The sequence below is a fragment of the Pongo pygmaeus genome, chromosome 16, assembly GCF_028885625.2.
Source record: "Pongo pygmaeus isolate AG05252 chromosome 16, NHGRI_mPonPyg2-v2.0_pri, whole genome shotgun sequence".
Taxonomy (NCBI): Eukaryota; Metazoa; Chordata; class Mammalia; order Primates; family Hominidae; genus Pongo; species Pongo pygmaeus.
The window spans coordinates 56,923,695-56,944,288 of record NC_072389.2 but is presented as its reverse complement, the minus strand read 5'-3'; the positions used below and the strand labels follow the sequence as shown (position 1 = coordinate 56,944,288).

At 39.7% G+C, this 20,594-nt stretch overlaps 1 protein-coding gene across 1 annotated transcript in view; it reads right to left on the bottom strand.

The window, feature by feature from the left end:
- The window catches only part of SCG3 (secretogranin III), a 39,654-nt gene extending 26,980 nt beyond the window's left edge, over positions 1–12,674 (bottom strand). Inside the window, exons 1-7 of the mRNA XM_054451714.2 lie at positions 12,240–12,674; positions 11,506–11,558; positions 10,951–10,996; positions 10,641–10,856; positions 5,688–5,830; positions 4,725–4,874; positions 1,765–1,942 (exon numbers count right to left, since the gene is read on the bottom strand). Of these exons, the coding sequence (XP_054307689.1) occupies positions 1,765–1,942; positions 4,725–4,874; positions 5,688–5,830; positions 10,641–10,856; positions 10,951–10,996; positions 11,506–11,558; positions 12,240–12,657 (1,204 nt within the window). The 5' untranslated portion in view covers positions 12,658–12,674. The remainder of the gene's footprint in view (positions 1–1,764; positions 1,943–4,724; positions 4,875–5,687; positions 5,831–10,640; positions 10,857–10,950; positions 10,997–11,505; positions 11,559–12,239) is intronic.
- Between the last annotated feature and the right edge of the window lie 7,920 nt (positions 12,675–20,594).

Genomic DNA, 20,594 nt, shown 5'->3' with positions numbered 1-20,594 from the left:
AGTAAGGAACATTTTATACAGTAGAATTTTTAAAAATGCCATAAAAGTCATGGGTTGGGAGGGAGAAAAAATGGGAGAAGAGTCAGGGGAAGAGATCTTAGAAAAGAACTGATAAATAGTAACTTCAGCTATCACATTATTTGCTCAAGGACACATCCATAGAAGTATTTGGCATCACGCTGATGCTCTTCACTGATGAGAAGTGACTCACCAGGATGACAGAGGTTCTGAGTTGGGCATCTGCCAACCAATGGGGCAAGATGGCTCAGAATGGACCCTCAAGATGTACAAGCTCTGCAGAGCCAGCAGAGTGGCCGGTGCCATCTGGCCAATGTCTGGAATTGAAGCACAAAGGATGTTCTCCAGAAATGAAAGCTTATTTTAAGGTCACTTCTTGGGAGAAATAGATTACAATTATAGAAGTCTTTATATAAATGTTCAATCTGGGGCTGAATCCTCGAACAGGGAAAGAAAAAGCCATGAAGGCAGTCCAGAGCATCTGTTTGAACAATAACAACAGAAACATTGCATATTATTATCCTCATTGCAGATTAACCAAAATAAACATGGACTGAATCCTCAGTTAACTCATTGCACATATGAGCAAAGAGATCAGGATGCATGAAATACTTAGCTTTAAAAAAACAAAAACAAAAACAAATAATTTCCCAAGTGTGTTTGAGGCTCCCGGATTCCTTCAGTCTAATGTTCTCCATTTTAACTCTGAAGTTAAAATGTTCATAAAGGCTGAAGCTGAAACTGTTCATAAAGATGTCTTGAATAATCTAAAAAGGATTAATTAGGTTTCATACACTGTTTCCATCAAGGAAAGTGAGTAAAGCCTTTTAAAGAAAGATTTGTTACAAATGGCAGGATTTCCTTCCTACTTTTGTGTGTGTGTATGACAACATGTATGCTAATAAAAAAAGGCAGGGAAAGAAAGACAAATACTGTATGATCTCACTTATATGTAGAATCTCAAATAGTCAAACTCATCGAAGAAGAGAGTAGAATGGTAGTTGCCAAGGGCTAAGGGGAGGGAAAAATGGGGAGGTGTTGGTCAAAGGGTATGAAGTTTCAGTTATGCAAGATGAATACATTCTGGAGAATGTACAGCATGGTGGTGATAGTTAGCAGTACTGTACTGTGTACTTGAAATTAGCTAAGAGTGTAGGTCTTAAGTGTTCTCATCACACACACAAAAAGAATAAAAGAAAAAAAAGAAAAAAATGTTAACTGTGAGGTGATAGATACACTAGTTAGATTCATTGTGATAATCATTTCACAATGTATAAATGTACCAAAACATCAAATTGTACACCTTAAATATATACAATGTTTGTTTGCCAATTATACCTCAATCAAGCTGAGAAAAAAAGAGTTGCAATAAGAGTTGAGGTTGAACTGGGTCAGAGCAAGGACACTGCCTGGTTCATATCCATCTTTGTGCTAGGTCTTTTCCAGCACCTTGTACATAGCACATGTTCAGTATTTGTTTGCTCAACAAATAAATGAATCTTCTGTTAACAAGAAGATTAAATTATCCAGAAACATCACCTTTCCTGATTATCCTTTCCTAAATATTTTCATAATTGGCATGCTCCTTTGGAAAAAAAAATCGATGTGAACCCTTTTCCCCAAGCCCACAGTGTATGTCATTGGAGATTACATTTGGAAACTGAAAACAGGAAGAAAAGAACACACCCACACATTTCCTGGAATCACTCTTTCTGTTCCACATAATCACAACCACACAGTGGTTACCTGAATCAATACTTTTCAGTAGTGCATAGAAATTTGGGAAATATTGGAGTTCCTCAAAGTTGTCTTCACTGTAGGTTTTAGTTCTCCTTTCCAAGCCATTTGTCAAGGTTAATGTGTTAGATACTGTTTCATCGTTTTCTCCCTTAGCAAGACCATCTTGAATTGCTGCCATTGGAGTCTCCAGTGGGGAAAAAAATCAAGAAAAAATGAACATTTTGCTAGAACTAGTGAAACTCCAGCTTGATTCCTTCCTTTGTGATGCCCTTAAATGTGAAGTGCAAGAACTCCCCCTCCTTTGCAAGCTCCTGCAGGTTCAAACCCATTTCTAGACATGTGTGCTCTTGTCACTTGAAATGGTCATTGAAGCTTAGGGAAAAGTGCTCTACCTCAAGGAAAACCCCCTGAAGACCCCAGCTCCTGCTCAGGGGAAAAACGGGAATTTCTGGGCTCTCTCTCTGGCCATGTTTACCTCCATAAATTCTCATGAGTCTCTCTTGGAAAAACTGCCTTTTAGTGAAGAGGGAAGCTTTGAGTTCACAGAATCCACCAAGAGGGCTGGTGCCAGGATACAGGAAAGCCTGTTAGAATGTCTACCCCTAGCAGAGCAGTCACACCTGGGAATTTTTGGGTAAAATTTAAGTGCTGTCTGGATGAGTGTACAAAATCCTTTCTCTCAGACCTGGTTTTTGTTCAGTGACTCCCATCTTAGTAAATGGTTCATTCTCCATTCAGTGAACTAGATAGAAATTTAAGAGCCTTTCTTGCCTCTTCTTCCTTTTCCCCCATCCAATCCATCAGTAGCCTTGTTGGCCCCACTTTCAAAATTTATCCCAAATTTGCACATTTCTCTCTCCACTATGCCACTCTAGTCCAAGCAGCCTTCATTTCTCACATGCTAACTGCAACATCACCCTCCCCAAATCTATGCCCAACACTGCGTTTCCGCATTATAACCAGAGTTATCTTTTTAACAATCTGATCATGTAACTCCTTTGCTTAAAATTCTTCAGGGGACCAGAAAATTCTCATGGTTCTTACAATAAAGATCAGAGTCCATCCATGGCTCATAAGGCGCTGCATGTTCTGGCCTGGGTCCACCTCCCCAGTCTCTTCTCTTTTTGCTCTTTCTTTCTGTGCCAGCAACACTGTGCTTGTTTCAGTTGCTTGGATACTCCACACATCCTTCTCTATGTGCTGCCTCTCATGTTCACAAGTTAACTCCTATTTGACCTTCGGTTCTCAGCTCAAGTTACTTCCTTAGGGAAGCATTTCCTGAGCCTAAGTCCAGGTCAGGTTCCTTTTTTGAGGTCTCATAGAACTATGTTTCTTTCCTCAGAGCACTTAATGCAATTGTAATGAAAATACATGATGATTTAAACACAGTCTACCTCTTCCACTAGACTTTGAGCTTCATGAGTCAGGGATTATGTCTTTTTAAATAGGCATGGTATTTCCAGTGCTTGGTACAGAGTTAGTATTCAATAAATATTTGTTGAAATAATATTTCATTTGTGTTTTATTTGCATTGATGCATTCAGGTAACATGAGTAAACAGGTCAAGCATATGAACATTTTAGAGATGGGTGAATAGGAGTATATAATGGGAGTGAAGAATTATGGGAATAGCTACGTCCATTTTAGCTCAGACTGGTAAGCTTGAGCGAAAGTCATAAGGGTTTTTTTCTGATAAATCTAGAACTTTTTTTTTTGAGTGGGTGAATCTTTAAAAGCTGCCTTAAAAGATGGCAGCTGGTGAGGATTGGAAGTAAGGAGAGCAGAGGAAAGTTTTTAGGCTATCCAGTAAAAAAAAAAAACCCAGACCCAATTTCTATTTTCTAGCCTCTCTAAAACAGAACCGTCAGCCTCTATAGTCTTTGTATTTGAGATGAGATGCTGGAGGAGATGAGGAGCCATGGGTCTGGGTGCTTTACAGAATAAAATCAAAGGACAGATGAGGAATTTGATATCCCCTTATAGTCAGTTTCATTTAAAGTTTTAAAGAGAATTCAAGGTGGGGAGAAAGATCTCAACAGCTTGGTTGGTGCCAAGGAAAAAATGAGGAGGCAGGAGTCCAACAAAGGGAAGGAAGGATGAAATTAGCCTGGGTAAATAGGCATCTAAACCAATGAAAAGGGGAAGGAGCAGGTGGAAGAGCATTGCCAAGAACAGAGAGGCAGCATTAGGCAGCTAGCTCTGGGGAACACAAAAGCTGGTGGAGCAGAAGATCTAGTCAACCCACTTCTTTGTGGGGGGATTGGGCACAGATGCTGACATCTGCTGTGAACAGATGTTGGATACCAAAAGAACTGTGAGATGTTTGGTTGTAGTTCACTGGGACTGTACACATAGATGTTATTATGTGATATTGTTACTTCACATATTATTATGTATTATTTTACTGTGGGGTATAAGATGTAATCTTTACCAAATAATAGAATATAACATAATCTTTACATTATTTTCAGAGTAGAGATCATTTATATCTTTTAACTTTTTGGTATTTTATGTATATACATATTTTAAAATTAATTAATTTATTTATTTTTTGAGACAGGGTCTCACTCTGTCACCCAGACTGGTATGCAGTGGTGCAATCATAGTTCACTGTAACCTCAAACACCTGGCCTCAGGCGATCTTCCTCTCTCAGCCTCCTGAGTAGCTGAGACTATAAGCTTGTGCCACCACACCCAGCTAATTATTTTTATTTGTAGAGATGGTGGTCTCACTATGTTGCCAGGTCTAGTCTTGAACTCCTGGTCTCAACTCCTGCCTCAGCCTCCCAAAGTGCTGGGATTACAGGTTTGAGCCAACATGCCTGGCCTGAATATAAATGGGCTAAAAATGCCACATACCTCAAATTTTCTTTGGTATCAAGTAAGGCACTAATTATTATACAGATAGAAGTATACACACACACACACACACACACACACACACACACATCCATGCATATACATACCACTTTCTCTGGTATTTTTCCAGCCTGATTCTCAGTCCAGCTTGTGGGCTTATTGGGATCCTCCTCATAATTGTTGGCTTCCTTTGAGATTAATTTTTGTAAAACCTCCGCTACTTCATCTTCCAGTGTATGTGCTTGGCTTTCTGTGATCTATCATAAAAAGGCAAAACATATATAACTGCTATATTCCCAGTCTTGTTATTAAAAAATAATGTGGACTAAACTGTAGTCAAACATGTATTTTTTAAAGAGGAATCTTCTGAACCACCTTTCAGACAGCCCTCACTTATGCCTGCACCGCATGCTGGCTGTTATAGGGATTGCTCAGCACTCCTGGAAGAAGTATCTTCGGGCCCACCATGCAAGCTGTTAGTCCTATCTGTTGAAACCCATGGACCACATATTTTGAGAAACACCCTGATCGTTGCTCCTCCACAGCTTTCAGTCATAGTCAGATAACCTTTGACATCCTACAACATTAGCATCTTAATAAAGCCTGTCAGGGCCAGGTCAGGGCAGAAGAGCCAAGCTGAGGTGGATTCAAATTAGATCACCTGGAATTTCAAAAATACACATCACATGCTTTTGCTCATGTTATTTCTTTTTTTGTCACATACATGTCTTTTACCTCTGCTGGTTATAGCCTAACCATCCCTCTAAGCTTCCTTCATACGCCTCTTACTCTGAAGCCTTTCCTTACTGCCAGTTGGATATAAGCTATTCTCTGGCTCTTATGGTTTCTAAGCAGCTGGCATTTTGGGTGTGTGTCTACTTGCCTAGTTCTTCTGATGGATGATAAACTCTTAGAAAAAAAAGAATGCTTTACTTGTCCTTAAAACCTACGGGTCCTAGTAGAAGGAAGACACATTATAAACACTTGGCTACTTGAGGCAAGTGACTTGGCTTCTTGGCATACTCTAAACTGCACTAGGAATTTGGTTTATTTCCATGCACATGACTTACAAGGCCAAGATTCAGTAGTTTAGAAACAATCTTGTCAAACACGGCTCTGTCATTTTCTTCATAAATCCTGGCAGCGATTTTATGGACAATGTCTTCGGCGGTTAAAGGAGTCCCGTCTAGTTGATGAAGACCATCTGGATCATCTAGACAGAACCACCACAACTTCACACCATAGTGATCATAGATCTATTTCATGCATCATATTATACTTATAATCTGTACTTCACTTTTTTATACTCAGATATGTTTGAAATGTATTTATGGTGGTTCTTGGTCCACAGAAACCCTTGGTTTGAAATAAAATTCGTCTTCATGTTAAAAACTTAGTATGATAATGGACATTCTGAAACTTTCTTAGGTGACTATAAGAGGAAGGAAAAGCTAAAGGCAAGAGAAAAGTTCTCTCCATTTATTGTTATCACCAATAATACAAACCATATTATACTTTTTATTAACATAGTATGCCATATTTATATAGTATGTCATATTATTCAATGTACCCTTCTATATATTGTATGATTTGATATTCCAGTTCCATACAGGGAATAGATAGTTTGGTAATATCCCTACATGTACTACCTTTGCAGGCAAATTCCTGGGGTAGGGGCAGGGACCTCTACCTCACACCCAGAATCAGAGAGTGTGTACTGAAGATTTCACGACTCACCTAAAATAAATATTTACTTCTAATTGAACTTGTATTAGAGTGTCTTTATGTAAAAAAGGCAGCTTAAGGTGACAAGACTCATCCTTAGAGAACAGGGAACTTACTTTATTTTATGTGCCTGGAATTTAAACTTTTAAAATATGGCAACAGATCTGCACAAAGCAATATGTAAATCTTTGCAGAGAAGCATGCTCATATGTTCCCTTGGCTTTCCTAGGAATACATTTGGCAATGTATTCCAAATACAACTTCAGACTAAAGTAAGGGCCCATCCTGAGGGAAAGGGCTAGTGGCAATGAAGCATTGTAGCACATCCATGGAGATCTTCCAGGAATCAATTATTAGTCATCTCCAATCTATACTACATTGAATGGATCAAATTTACAATGCACTTAATTCTCCCTGTTTCCTCTGGAAAGATTGGAAAGATCAGAATTTTAGCCCCAGTGATATCTCTGGTTAGCTATATCCTTGGATCACTGTAAAGGAGTCTAACAAGGTATCTATTTCATGGGATTGTTGTGCCATTAAAAGTAATGGCAAAAACCACGATTACTTTTGCACCAACCTAATATATGAAAGCTAATGTATTATTGTTATTATGCACAGTGGATTTGTATTTTGAAATAAAGGAACAGCAATTATCTTCTAGAGAAAATGGAAATTGAATCTCTGGCCAGATTCTGCCCAGATAATCCTCATCATATTCACTCAAAGAAAGAAGAGCCTAGTATTTCTGTTCTGATTCTGCTCTTTTCTTCCATGGGTTTTGGGGATTTGGACAGGGAATTTATCCAGTGGCTTTTCTTTCAGACTCTATGAAAATAGAGGTATATGCAGCCTCAGGCAGAATATCTCCTTCTTGTTTGGAAAGAAGCTTAGGAAAATGAGCGGGGGTAATTATACATGGAGGACTGGAAGTTCTGTCAGTACAAAATTGCTGAGCTGTTCTCCAGCCCATGAGCCATGAGCCCTTTGAGCTGAGTACCAGAGAGACAAAAAAATCAGAAAAGCCCCTAAGGAAAACAAACAAATAAACAAACAAACATAAAATCAGTTCTCCTCCTGGCTGGCTGAAAATTTGGATCGTCATCTATTTTTCAGGAGCAGAGTCTCACTATTATGTGTCTGATTTTTCTATTTGTGGGTTGCAATTCAGGCTCTCGGGAATACATAGAGCAGAAACTGCCCCAGTCTATGCAGAGGTGGAAGAATTTATTTCCCTTCCCACTTATCTATCCCTCAGGATCCGTAAAAGGAGGAATATTGGTTGCTTCCTAGACCTGGAAAATAACTGAGATGACTGTTTTTCAGTCCATTTACTTCACAACAGGGAGGATGTTAGTAACCCACTGAAGAGTCTTTGCTCTGCTGCACTGCTGTACTCTCTTGAGCCAGGAACTTAGGTCTCCCCTAGCAGTCCTTTGCTAGATGGGGTAAACAGTGGAACGTGTGACCATTGCTCCTCACCTTTCCCTGATTTCCTTCACTATTCTAAAATGGATAGTATGACTCAGAATGGCTTCCCTCCTGCTCATGAAGGGGTATTTCACCCTCCATGTATAGACTCCCAGAGGGGAGCCAAACATGGGTTTAACACATAACTTTTGTTAAATAGCCACAACATTCTAAGTGAATGTCAAAGGGTCATGTCCCAAGTCATCATCTGCCCAGTTATGTTTTTAATCCCTAGCATCTAATATAGCACTTGACATTCATTTGTGTAATATATTTTAATTAAAGTCTTATTATGTGCCAGACACTGGAAATAGAGTGATGTAAAGGTTAGGCATGCTCCCTGACTACACAGGGTTTATTGTCTAGCTCATAGTCCAACACATAGCAATTGCTCAATAAATACTCAAATGCATACAGGAGCCCCAAAGCACTACTTTATAAGAGAAATTTGGAAAGATCCTAAATTGTGCATACTATAGAAAACACTGAAAAGGAGAATTGGTGGGTCCTATAGTACAAGCCTGTTTGGAAGCTTCCTAAAGGCGAGAGTAGGTCTGGGAACACATCTGGCAGAAGTTAGCTTCCATTACCTTCCCCTCTGGGATGAAGTCTACATGCATTTGAGGTTCTATTCAACTTAGTGGCCAAAAACCCTCTGGTTTCAGGATTTTCAGAGCACAAGGGGAGACCAGAAGCTTACTCACAAGTCATTTTCTCCAAGAACCTTGGCCTGTCTTCTCTGTGATCTCAAGTGGAGTTAATACCTCCTACAGTAAACCTGAAGTCATTAGGACTAGCACTTGGTAGTTCCAAACATACTTGGGGTGGTAATAAAATGTTGAACAGTTAAAAAATTAGTTGCTCAAATTAGCGGTCAGATCAAAAACAGATCGATGTCTCTGCCTGCATGTACAACCAGTTTGACCAATCCAGCCAACTCAATATTAGGCTATTTTATTAAATCAAATGATCACTTCAGTTGAAGTGGTTGAATCTGTTTTGTATGCAGTTATAATCAGTGTCTATTTGTAGTCCCAGTATTTTAGGTAAAAAAGTCAAATTCAAGATTTTAAAAGGTAAATTTCCCTGAGTAGCATGGCATATGATATATGTCAAAATATAAACCCATTGCCTCCATCCCACTTCATAGGTACACATGACACTTCGGAACACTCCTAGGTTAGTATGTCCTATGAAAGTCCAATTTAATAGTCAGTTGTTTTCTGGCAGAGATAATCAACATAAATCTCCTGTAGCCATGGAACAGAATAAGGACAGGGAAGAAAACTTGTACTTACTCCTAAGCACTCGTTCTCAAAATGAAAAACACACTTTCCTCCTTAATGCCTAGGTATGGCAGTTCATTTATTCCCTCATATATTATTTCATTTGTTCATTCATTCATTCATAAATTTATTCAATGAATTCATGGGCTTCCAGGCACTGGGGTTATAATGTCTCTATTCTTATGAAGTTTTCAGTTTAGTTTTGGAGAAAGGCATTAATCATAAATAATCACACTTATGAAGGTAAAATTACAAACTGCATGAAGTGCCATGAAGGGCAAGAACAAGGTTTCTATCAGATTATGTGTGCTGGATGAACCTAGAAATGTAGTCAGGAAGCAGTCCATGCAGGACTGTGCAAGCTTCATTATGGACTTTGGTTTTCCTGTTTTGTTTGTTTGTTTGAGATGGAGTCTGGCTCTGTCGCCCAGGCTGGAGTGCAGTGGCATGGCCTTGGCTCACTGCAGCCCTTGTCTCCTGGTTTCAAGTGATTCTCCTGCCTCAGCCTCCTGAGTAGCTGGGACTACAGGCGCCCACCACCACTTCTGGCTAATTTTTTAATTTTTAGTAGAGACGGGGTTTCATCATGTTGGCCAGGTTGGTCTTGAACTCCTGACTTCGGGTCAGGACACTACCACATTGGCTGCCAAATGAAGAATGAGTTGGGGAGAGGCGGAGTGGTTGCTGGGAGAACTGTAGATTTTGCTATAGTTTACATGAGACATAATTGGAACTTGGACAAGGATTGGAGTTTGGACAAGTACAGAGAAAAACAATTGAGAGATACATAGACATAAAATTAGTAAGTTTTGGCAGGTTAGAACTTGAGAGGTGAGGGAAAAGATAAATAGTTTGATCCTAGATTTCTGACTTTAAAAAACTGGATGGATAGTAGTGTCTTTCCTAAAGAAACAGTACTCTAAGAGGTCTAGGTTGTGAGGTGGACAAAGATTATGAGTTTAATCATGGGCATGCTAAATTTGAGGTGCTTCTGAGATTGCCAAGGGAAAATGTCAAATAGGTAAACAGGTAAATAGGTCTATAGCTAAGAGAAGTCTGGCCTAGTGATATGGGATGTTAGGATATAGATGTAATTGAAGCCATGTAAAGGTTAGGATGACCTAAGGAGAAAGGATATGGCTATAGGAGGAAACACTGAAAAGGAAATAGTGGATATTCCACCTTTTTTGTGCAGGGTGGGAGGTACTTTATTGATCTAATTATTTGAAAATTATGATATTTTGTGTGTACTAATTGTTAAAATTACTCTGTTCAAATGAATTTAATACCATAAAATATAAATACTAGATTAAAAAATGTTTTCAGAGCATCACTAAAGGAATTTTTAAAGGGAAAATAAAATTTGGCACTCTGCGGAGCTGGGGCTCTACATGTTATCAGTAAATATATGCTTTATCTCAATTTTGGACTTGACTAATAAAGGACTATGAATGTTTAAACGATATTTTTAAAATATTGGACTTTCTCTTAACCCATTATAGGAAATTCCACGTTAACAAAAAGTTCTTTTTTCTCATTTACCTTGAAATTTATGATCCAATCCGCTCTTAGTAGAGTCATAATCATCTATCAGTTTTCGATTCTTGGTTGAATCAACATCTTCCACATTCAACTTATTATCAAATGGGGAGCTTCTTATAGATTGTCTTTCTTTCTCAATTTTTTCCTTTTCTGTTATTGCCTTTAGCAGGTTCAAGTTATCAACAAAAGAATAGTTGCTCTGACCTGGCTTGTTTTCTGGAAAAATAGCCCCAAACCCAACACAGCCATTTTAGTTCAGATTCTCATAGCCTACATTATTTAAATTAACATCAATATGATTTCTCTTTACCTGGAGGATATGTTTTTTTAATCTTGTCTTCTTCTGCTTCAGCAATCTGTGAAGCAAACAGGAGATAGACCTGGTTTAAAATCATTGCTCCACTACTTACCAAGTATAAGAGCCAAATGATTTAATCTCCATGGGATTTAATTTTCTTGTTTGTAAAATGTGGATAATTCCTATTTCAGAGCACTGTTATAATAATTAAATGAGATAAAATTAAGGGCAGATGCTCAATAAGTGTTAATTTCTTTCTCCTATAATATTGGTGAAAGAGAAATCTCTGGTAAATTAGGCAATCTTACAACAGAGTGGATGTGATGCTGAGCTTACTGGGTTATTATATAGTTACTCTATGTATTCATTATACAGAACTCAATGTAAATAACTGCTAGGGCATAGAATTTACCAAAACTAGATTTCCCGTCCTAATTTCTGTCAATTAACTGTTAAGTTCCTGATGTTTGTAAATTCAAAATGACCAAAATGTCACATCATAATTACATTAAATAATAATAACTAAATCAAAATGAAATAGCATTCATAATGTTACTTTTGACCTACCTGTTCATTCAAAGGTCTTTCTGCACTTAATTCTCTATTATGTAGAGATTTGTCTAGAATAAACACACGTGAATATAAATTTAATTGTGCATTGAAGGACAAAATATGCCTCTTATTAAATAAAATTTTTATAAAAAGGAAAAACAAATATTAGGAGAAATAATTTTGGATGACTATGAAACAAATGCGTATTAACAAAGATTATCAAGATTATACAATAATAGTAATTATCGATATTGCCTTGTTTATTATCTTGGTGTATTTCCTGCGCTGACAGAATCACACTTTTTTTTTTTTCTGACCAGAAATTTAACATATAGTTCTAACACTAGGGTTACCAGCTTCCTCAACTAGAGAGAGCATAATTTGGATTGGTATTATTGGCACACTAAAAGCTCTTTCATCATATACTGCATACATAATGAATAGACTATCTGAGAAAGGTTGTAAGGCAACTAGAAAACAATCCAAGCCACTTTAGGTGAAAAAGATTCCCTTCCCTTTTCAAAATAAGATGTTTAAAAACAACCCATATTATTGCTCTATCATTTTAAAAGTGAAGAAAAAAATCTGTCTTCTGTCTCTAAATTTGAACTGATTTCTCTGTCCGTATTCATGGATATGATTTGATCAGAAAACGAGGCAGGGTGATTTACAGCTCACGTATTATGCCAAACTTTACCTTTTCGTGGCGAAATAAAAGGAAGGTAGGAAGAAGAAAAGTGTTCACATACCTTGGCTGCCTCCAGGTTTGGGGAAAGCTTGAATCGGGAGCACTAACACCAGAATCCAAGTGCCGGTCCCGAGGAACCCCATTCTTCCACGCACGGCTTGGGTCACAGCCCGGCGCTGGGCTCCTGGAGCTGTAGCTTTTGTTATGAATGAAAAGGAGGAGTAAAAACAGGAAGAGCCAGGAGGGCGGGTGTGGGGCGGGAGAGGTGCCGGGACTGGGCGGCCGCAGGATCTCTGACACCCGATGGTCAAGGGATAAGCAGGGTTGGGGCGCGCGGGAGTCACGTCTCCAGGTAGAGGGGAGCGCTGTCCGCCCTGTGGGTGCTGAAGTTCCTGTGACGCGGAGACTGCCGCGCCAGGGCGTAGCTTTACTCTCGCTCCCTCCTGGAGAGGAAGTGAGGAAGGAAGCGCATGCTCCATGCACGCCAGAGGCGGGAGGGGATGGCGTCGGTGACTCCAACGCTACTCCAATTCCCCGGGAATGGAACAAAGGAGGGGCGACCGGCCAGCTGGTGTATTTTCTGTGCTGCAGTCCTGGGGTGCTCCTGGGCTCAGGGTCAGCTGACTTGTCCTAAGCGTGACAGAATTGTCCCAACCTCCCAAGTAAATGTTACCTCAAGGGCCAAATGCCTTCTCTGCCTGTGCACCTGTCAAGGAGATTTAGATAACCTTGTGGGAGGAGTTCTGCTTTGGGATTCTTCTTTTGGGATATCTGCTCCAGAATCCCTTCCTTCCATTCACCTCCTGTACCCAAAAGGTAGATATAATTATAATCTCTTTAGAAAAGCCTTGCCTTTTGTGGTCTGTGTTGACGTATCAAGCATCCCTCAGCTCTACCGAGGCTTTTGAATTGGGAAATTCAAGGAACAGTCTTCCAAATAGTCAGATTGCTGCAACACAATCTCACTCTCTGATGCTGAAACACAACAACAACAAAAACAAAGCATTGCCTATTCCCCTAAGAGTAAGTGTCTCCATCAGTCCTGAGTAGACGAGCAGCAATGGCAAATTCTCCTTTCCCCACCAAGTGGAACCTCCCCCACTTTACACACACACACACACCACACAACTAAATTAGGAAAAGTAAGCTGCATTTCTGTAAAATCTTGCCCAGAATTTAATTATGCCAAAAGACCTGGCTGTTCCAGGGTCCTTCAAGAGAGGGGATAGTCATGAAAAGCATTTTTCATCTTTACTAAGTCAGGGAGGTGCTTCCTATGTTCTGAGAATATTCCCAGAAGCCTAAGGTTATTGCATACAAGGAACTATCAAAAGACTTTAAATGACGAAAAGAAGCAACATTAATGTGAGCAGCGTGCTGAGTAAGCTCTTTAGTCTCTGGTTTTTAAACAGAACTTGGACCTTTTCCTCTGGACTGCGGCATGCTGGGAACCAGTCTGAATAATGACCAAAGAGAAGGATTCAGCACAATCAGGCCTTTGATTTCTGCACCCTCTTTTTCAAGGAGGAAGTTATTCAAGTACCTAAAAACAAACAAACAACCAAGCTGACAAACAAATGTCCCTCGCTCTGGAGGTTTTTGAGTTTGGAAGTCACTCAAATACTTCCTTTGAGGATCTAAAGAGTACTTCTAAATCTAACAGCTCCTTCAAAACAAAAAACTCTTTATTGGCAGTGATAACATAGCATTATTATCCCAGTATACTGCATCAAAAAATTAAGTCATATTTTAAAATCCCAGCTGAATGAAGGGTACATTTCCTCAGTTTCCTTTTCTTTACGATGGAAATGACAGGCTCTGTTTACCTCACACTGTTATTATGAAGATCAAATGGGTACATGTTTTGAACTAGTCATTTCGATACCAAGAATATTTTGATACAGCCAAAGAAAATAAGTCATGAAATGTTTTCAGCTTTTATAAAACATTACTCAATGTTATCTGAAATAGCCATTCATTGATCCTGAGACTCACTGACCTAATCTCTCGGCTTCACTTTGTCCTTTGTCCCATTACTGACTCACTTATCTCCTCAATACATGTTTGCAACTGGGAGAGACTCAGGATGGGATGAAGGTCAGGGATGTCTGTTGAGTACATTGCATTGCTTGCCTAAAAGAAAAAGGATATTTTGTCTCTTTCTGCCATTTGGACTTAAAGTGATTATGTTAAATGGACACTAAATCTAGGATCATGTTATGTTTCTGATCAAATGAGTGGTGGAGCATTGAGTAAACCATAGGCATGAATTAGTTTACATCATTCAGCCTTATGGATGATACCACTGGACTTAGTATAGGTCTGTGAATGGAGTAATCCTAAATTGTATTTATTCATCAATTCACTTAACAGGTGTTTATTGAGCATCTGAAATGTACCAGGTATTGAAATAGTTGCTGAGTGTACAAAGACAAGTAAGACACTAGTCACTGCTAGTCCTATAGCCTAGTAGAGAGAAAAGATTGTGAATATAACAACAATTTGGTGAACAGGTTTCACATGCAACACACTATTCTTATTTAAATATAAGTGAATGAATAAGTACAAGAGAGTGTTATGTGTCCTTTTTGTATTTGCAAAGTTCAAGTAGAGTCTGTCCAAATAATGGAAGGAATGGTCAGGAAAGATTTCAAAGAGAAGACAGCCCTTTTATTAATAATAAAAAGATTAAAATATTTGATTCTTATGTGTGAGAACACGATAAACATGGAATAATATGAAAATATATGTTGAAATTACAAGACAAATAACATTGAGGCAGATCAGATAATTATTAAATCAACAATGTACAATGCACAGTGAGTTTGTCAATGCTGCTTGTTCATTTGTCAGCACAAATGGAACAATTGTGGTGTGCTCATTCACTAGTGGAGAATATTATTTTTGAGCTGAGTCTTGAAGATAGAGACATTTGTAGGATGCTTTCATTTATTACAGAAAAAATATATTAATTATTATTGTATTTTTATAGAAAATTTCAAGCACAAAAGTAGAGGAAATATTGAAATAAGCATGCATGAATCCACTACCCAACCTCAATTATCATTAACTCATGACCATTCTTTTTATTCTATATTTCCATCTACTTCATACCCCAATGAGTTGTTTACCCATTAAAAACCCCAGACTTCATCACGAGGTCAAGCGATTGAGACCATCCTGGCCAACATGGTGAAACCCCGCCTCTATTACAAATGCAAAAATTAGCTGGGCTTGGTGGCACGCACCTGTAGTCCCAGCTACTTGGGAAGCTGAGGCAGGAGAATCACTCGAACCCGGGAGGCGGAGGTTGCAGTGAGCTGAGATTGCACCACTGCACTCCAGCCTGGCAACAGAGAGAGACTCTGTCAAACAAACAAACAAACAAACAACAACAAAAAAAACCCAGACTTCATAGCATTTCATCCATAAGTATGTCAAAGTATGTCAGTATATTTATGTAAAAGATAAGGATTATTTTTTCTATTATTTTTTCTGTTAACAGATTATTTTTTCTGTTACTGCAATGCTTTTAACATATCTCTTCCTCATTATAATAATACCATAGTATCATCAAATATCCAGTCAGCTTCAAATTTCCCCCACTTGCCTCATACTGTAAATATTTTTACAGTTGGTTTACTTGGACCACGATTGCATTTGGTTGACATGTGAGAGACACATATGAGTAAGAATGGAAAGGCAGATGTTGTGAGGTTTTCTTTGACTTCCTAGATGAGATCATTTCTTCCTTAGGATACCATGCACACTCCCAGTTGGGCATATATCCCATATGCTGCTTTGTGTAGATGCTTTCTTTCTCCTTATTTCCAAAATAATAAATACATATTGAAGGAAAAACTTCTGAAAATACAGATAAGGAAAAAGGGGAAATATCTGATAGTGATAACCAATGCAAACTTTAGGGGTATGTCCTGTTGTTGCACATTTTTTCTCAGAAAACTTTACACGTATATTTATAAAATTATATCTCTCACGGTAATTACATGCTTACATATCTGGCTTTCTACCACACTAGACTGTGAATTTTTCAAGGAAAGGATCTTGTTTCACTCATCTTTGATTTCTCAGCCCTTCTTACAGTGTCTAGAAATCCATCTGCTTAAATAGATGAAGGGATGGGGGGTTTCCTGTTTACCTTTGGTCTTCAAATGCTGAAGCTATGATGGCTATCCCACATTGGAGGATCTTGACTCTGTCAGGACAATTCTCCACTCAGCACTTTCATTGCAAAGGCATAGTCTCACAGAAGAGATGTTCATGAAAGGGCTAAGAATAGAGAGCCTGAGCTGGCAAGGCCCTCGCAGTTACAGAGTTATAGGAATGGATCTGTTGCTGTGAAAGAGACCGACACAGGATGCCAGCACTAGAGGTGGCTGCTGATATAGATGAAAGGAGAAATAAATGTGAAATCTAGAAATTCACCATCAGAGGAAAGTTGAAATAACAAAGAATAATGGAAACGAGCAAATAACAAGACTCAAGGAACGCAAAGGCATGGAAATGAAAAGAAAAGGGCACATGAATAAGGAAAGAGGGCCCAAATGACAAGATCATATAGGCCACCTACAGACTGACAAGTGCCAGAAATGAATCTGAGAGTGGGTAGGAGGAGAAAGTTGTAAACTTGTCTTGTTCACTTATCTTGCTTGTACCGTAGTTGAACCAGATTGGGTCAGTCACCTACTCTGCGGGACATAGAAGGAAGATGCAAGAACTATGTTTGAGGGCTCCCTCCAGAACCACAAGGGCAGGATGGCTTCCCAGAAGGAATTAGGGCGAGGCTTCAGTAAACTATCGCAAGAACAAAAAACCAAACACCGCATATTCTCACTCATAGGTGGGAATTGAACAATGAGAACACATGGACACAGGAAGGGGAACATCACACTTCGGGGACTGTTGTGGGGTGGGGGGAGGGGGGAGGGATAGCATTGGGAGATATACCTAATGCTAGATGACGAGTTGGTGGGTGCAGTGCACCAGCATGGCACATGTATACATATGTAACTTACCTGCACATTGCGCACATGTACCATAAAACCTAAAGTATAATAATAATAATAATAAAATAAAATAAAAAAAAGTAAACAAAAAACAACAGATGCTCACGACACCATTAAATATAGTATTTAAAATGAATTAGCATTATTGAGTGAAAATATCAGGTTGCTATCAGCAATGTGATTCCTATTATAAAAAGTGTGTGTGGCTGGCCGCAGTGACTCAGGCCTGCAATCCCAACACTTAAGGAGGATGAGGCAGGAGAATCTCTTGAGTCCAGGAGTTTGAGACTGGCCTGGGCAACATAGGGAGACCCCGTCTCTCCTACCCCCACAAAATAAATAAATAAATAAATAGATAAATAAATAAGCTGGGCATGGTGGTGCATGCCAGTTGTCCCAGCTACTCAGGAGGCTGAGGTGAGAGGGTCGCTTGAGCCCTGAGGCTGTAGTGAGCCATGATTGCAACACTGCACTCCAGCCTGGTTGATAGAGTGAGACCCTGCCTCAAAAACAAACAACAACAACAACAACAAAAGTGTATGTGCGTGTGCACATGCTCATACCTAGAAATTTATCTGGAAGTCTATTTCCCATAATATTTACAATGGTTACCTGATTAGGATTTTTCTTTGTTCATTACGCAGTTCTGAGCTCCGTATATTTTCAACATGAGTATATATTATGCTATTTTATAATCAGAAAAGAACAATAAAACAACACAGTCTATGTAAATAATTTTATATACTACAATGTTTCAAATTCCATTATGTTTCAGACAATTGTAATAAACTGTTTTCATTTGGGATGTGAGAACACGTTGTGATAAGGTCAGTGGAAGGGAAATTAAAATTTGGTGGGAGGGTTTTTTGTCTTCTCTGACACTCTACTACTTCTTGAGTGCCATTCTAAACAGTTTTTCACAGTGTACTGTCATTACTTATATGTCCTTTTCATTGTAACCTCCTAGAGGGGAGGGACTTGTCAGTACTCATCTATTTACCTCAGTGCCTAGCATATGTAGTAAAGAGGTCATAAATGTTTGTTGAATGGAATCTTATCATCTTATAAATCTATCTATAGCAATTCTCTTACATGAGACTTGGTACCTTTTTTCCAAGTGTATTCCACGAGTGTATTTCAAGTGGCCAAACCGCACAAATTCCTCATTAGCCCTGCCCATTCCCTCATTTTCCAGGGACAATGCCGCCAGGTAGACATGGGCATGCTTGAGGTGGGCTGACTTCCCAAATGCTCCTCAGGTTAGCACCCATCCTCTGCCCTGTGAGGCTCTGGAGCTGGGATTTGTGGCGCTAGGAATTTGGAATAGGAAACTATTCTAGTTCTTCCCCCTGTTCAGTGATGCAGGTATGGGGGTTAGCAGGGAGGGAGATAAAAGGTACAAAGTGGCGTTTCTTTCTATAGGGTTCAGCCTTGGGGAATCTGCTAAAATACAGAGGGGATGTGCTCCCTTTTGAATCTTCACAAGGTACTAGCCATGCAACGTGTGTTCAGCTTGCATGAAGTTAAAGCCATTCTTGACCCCCTTCATTAATGTGGTGGTCAGGCTGGCCCTGAGTGAGCTGCTTTAAACTCTTAGAAGTGTTGGTCAAGATCATCTGGATTTCTGAGGAGGAGAGAGTAAGCATCAGAAGCTTGGTCTCTGGCTGCTGGAAGGCACTTTTCTCTGGGTTGTGCAGAGTTGACAGAGCAGTAGGTGCACCAGAGTCATCCTTCATGGACCTCTGAGGTCAGGTAGAGGACAAGGTGGAGAAGGGCACCCACCCTGACTCACCCGTGTCCTGGAGGTCATGCAGATGCTGATTAGTAGCATAGGAATGTGGCAGGGCTAAAGGAGTTAGAGACTTTGCTCAAAGTAAGGGGCTCCATGAAATCACTGCTCTCTGGGCCTACTGTGACTATTACAAGGTGGCAGGAATTGGGATTCCTCTGTCATTAGTTGTGGTGGGCTTGGAGCATGAGTTGTTTCTGCTCCATGGTTATAATGAGTGAAGATGATGAACAAGTGCCAAGAATCATGTCTTAAAGGAAGGCATGATTGGAGTTGTGATCAATAGCATAAACTGGGTCACCAAAGCAAGAGATCCAAAAGCAAGAACCAGAGCTCACTGCTTAAAGGGGCAGCGAAACTCAGTGAATTGATGAACCAGAGTACTAGGAAGAAGGCCAGACTGGAAGAATTTTTGACTTGGTGTTTAGGCACCTACAGTGGCTTTTTATGCAGGTTGTTTCCTGCTTTGACTGGTTGTGCCAGATCCATTAAAGGAACTGAAATGGACTGGCTGGAGATATGTAGAAATGGGTACAGTCTAAGTGTTACCCCAGCACTCATGGCAGACTTTAGCTCTCCATTTCTCTTCTTTATGAACTCAGTGAGAGGGCTCCACAGGGCAGAAGGATTCCCATTTTAAGTTCTGGGTCTTTTTTTTAATGTTACAAAAATTATTTGTTTGTTTGTTTGTTTGCTTTTTTGAGACTGAGTCTTGCTCCATCACCCAGGCTGGAGTACAGTGGCACGATCTTGGCTCACTTGAGTCTCAACTTCCTGGGCTCAAGCGATCCTCCTGCCTCAGCCTCCTAAGTAGCTGGGACTAGAGGCGTGCACCACCAAACTTGGCTAATTTTTTTTTTTGTAGAGATGGAGTTTTGCCATGTTGTTTGGGCTGGTCTCAAACTCCTGGGCTCAAGCAATCCACTTGCCTCAGCCTCCCAAAGTGCTGGGACTACAGGTGTGAGCCACCACACCTGGCCCCTTTTTAAGTTCTTATCTATAGATTCTAACAGAATGTAAGTTTCTAAATTTCAGATTCCATGAAGTAGTATTTCCTCTACATCAGTATCTGGGGCCTGGATGTGATAACTCAAAGAGAATTTCTCCCTAGAGGTCAACCCAACCACACACAGTGGGAAGCAGCTTCTATCTAGTTGTACCAGATCCTGGTTGATAAAAAATGATAGCAAGGGACTGAGGAATCAATGTCCAGATGCAGGCAGTCTCCAATGGACCAAGGTGACAGTTCTTGTTCCTTGCCTTGGCTCCATGTTAGATTCCCTGGAAGGAGCTTCTAAAGTCTTCCCAAAGAAAAACAATGACCTAGAGACTGATGAAACTCTGGCCCGGTAGCACTAGAGCATTGTCCAAAGCTGGGCTCTCAAGTGAGTGGTAATGGTGGCTTAGAAGCCCCTCTTATGTGTGGCATGAGGGCTTCCTTGCTTCATGTGGGTTTAGTCCACTTACCTGACTCATGGTTCTGGAAGATTAAAAATATCTGGAAATCTTGCCTAGAAAGTTGAAGCAGCTCTGAGAAAAAACCAAGTCCTTAAATGGTGTGTATGTCTCTACACTTTTTGGTTCCCTGCTTTAATCCTGA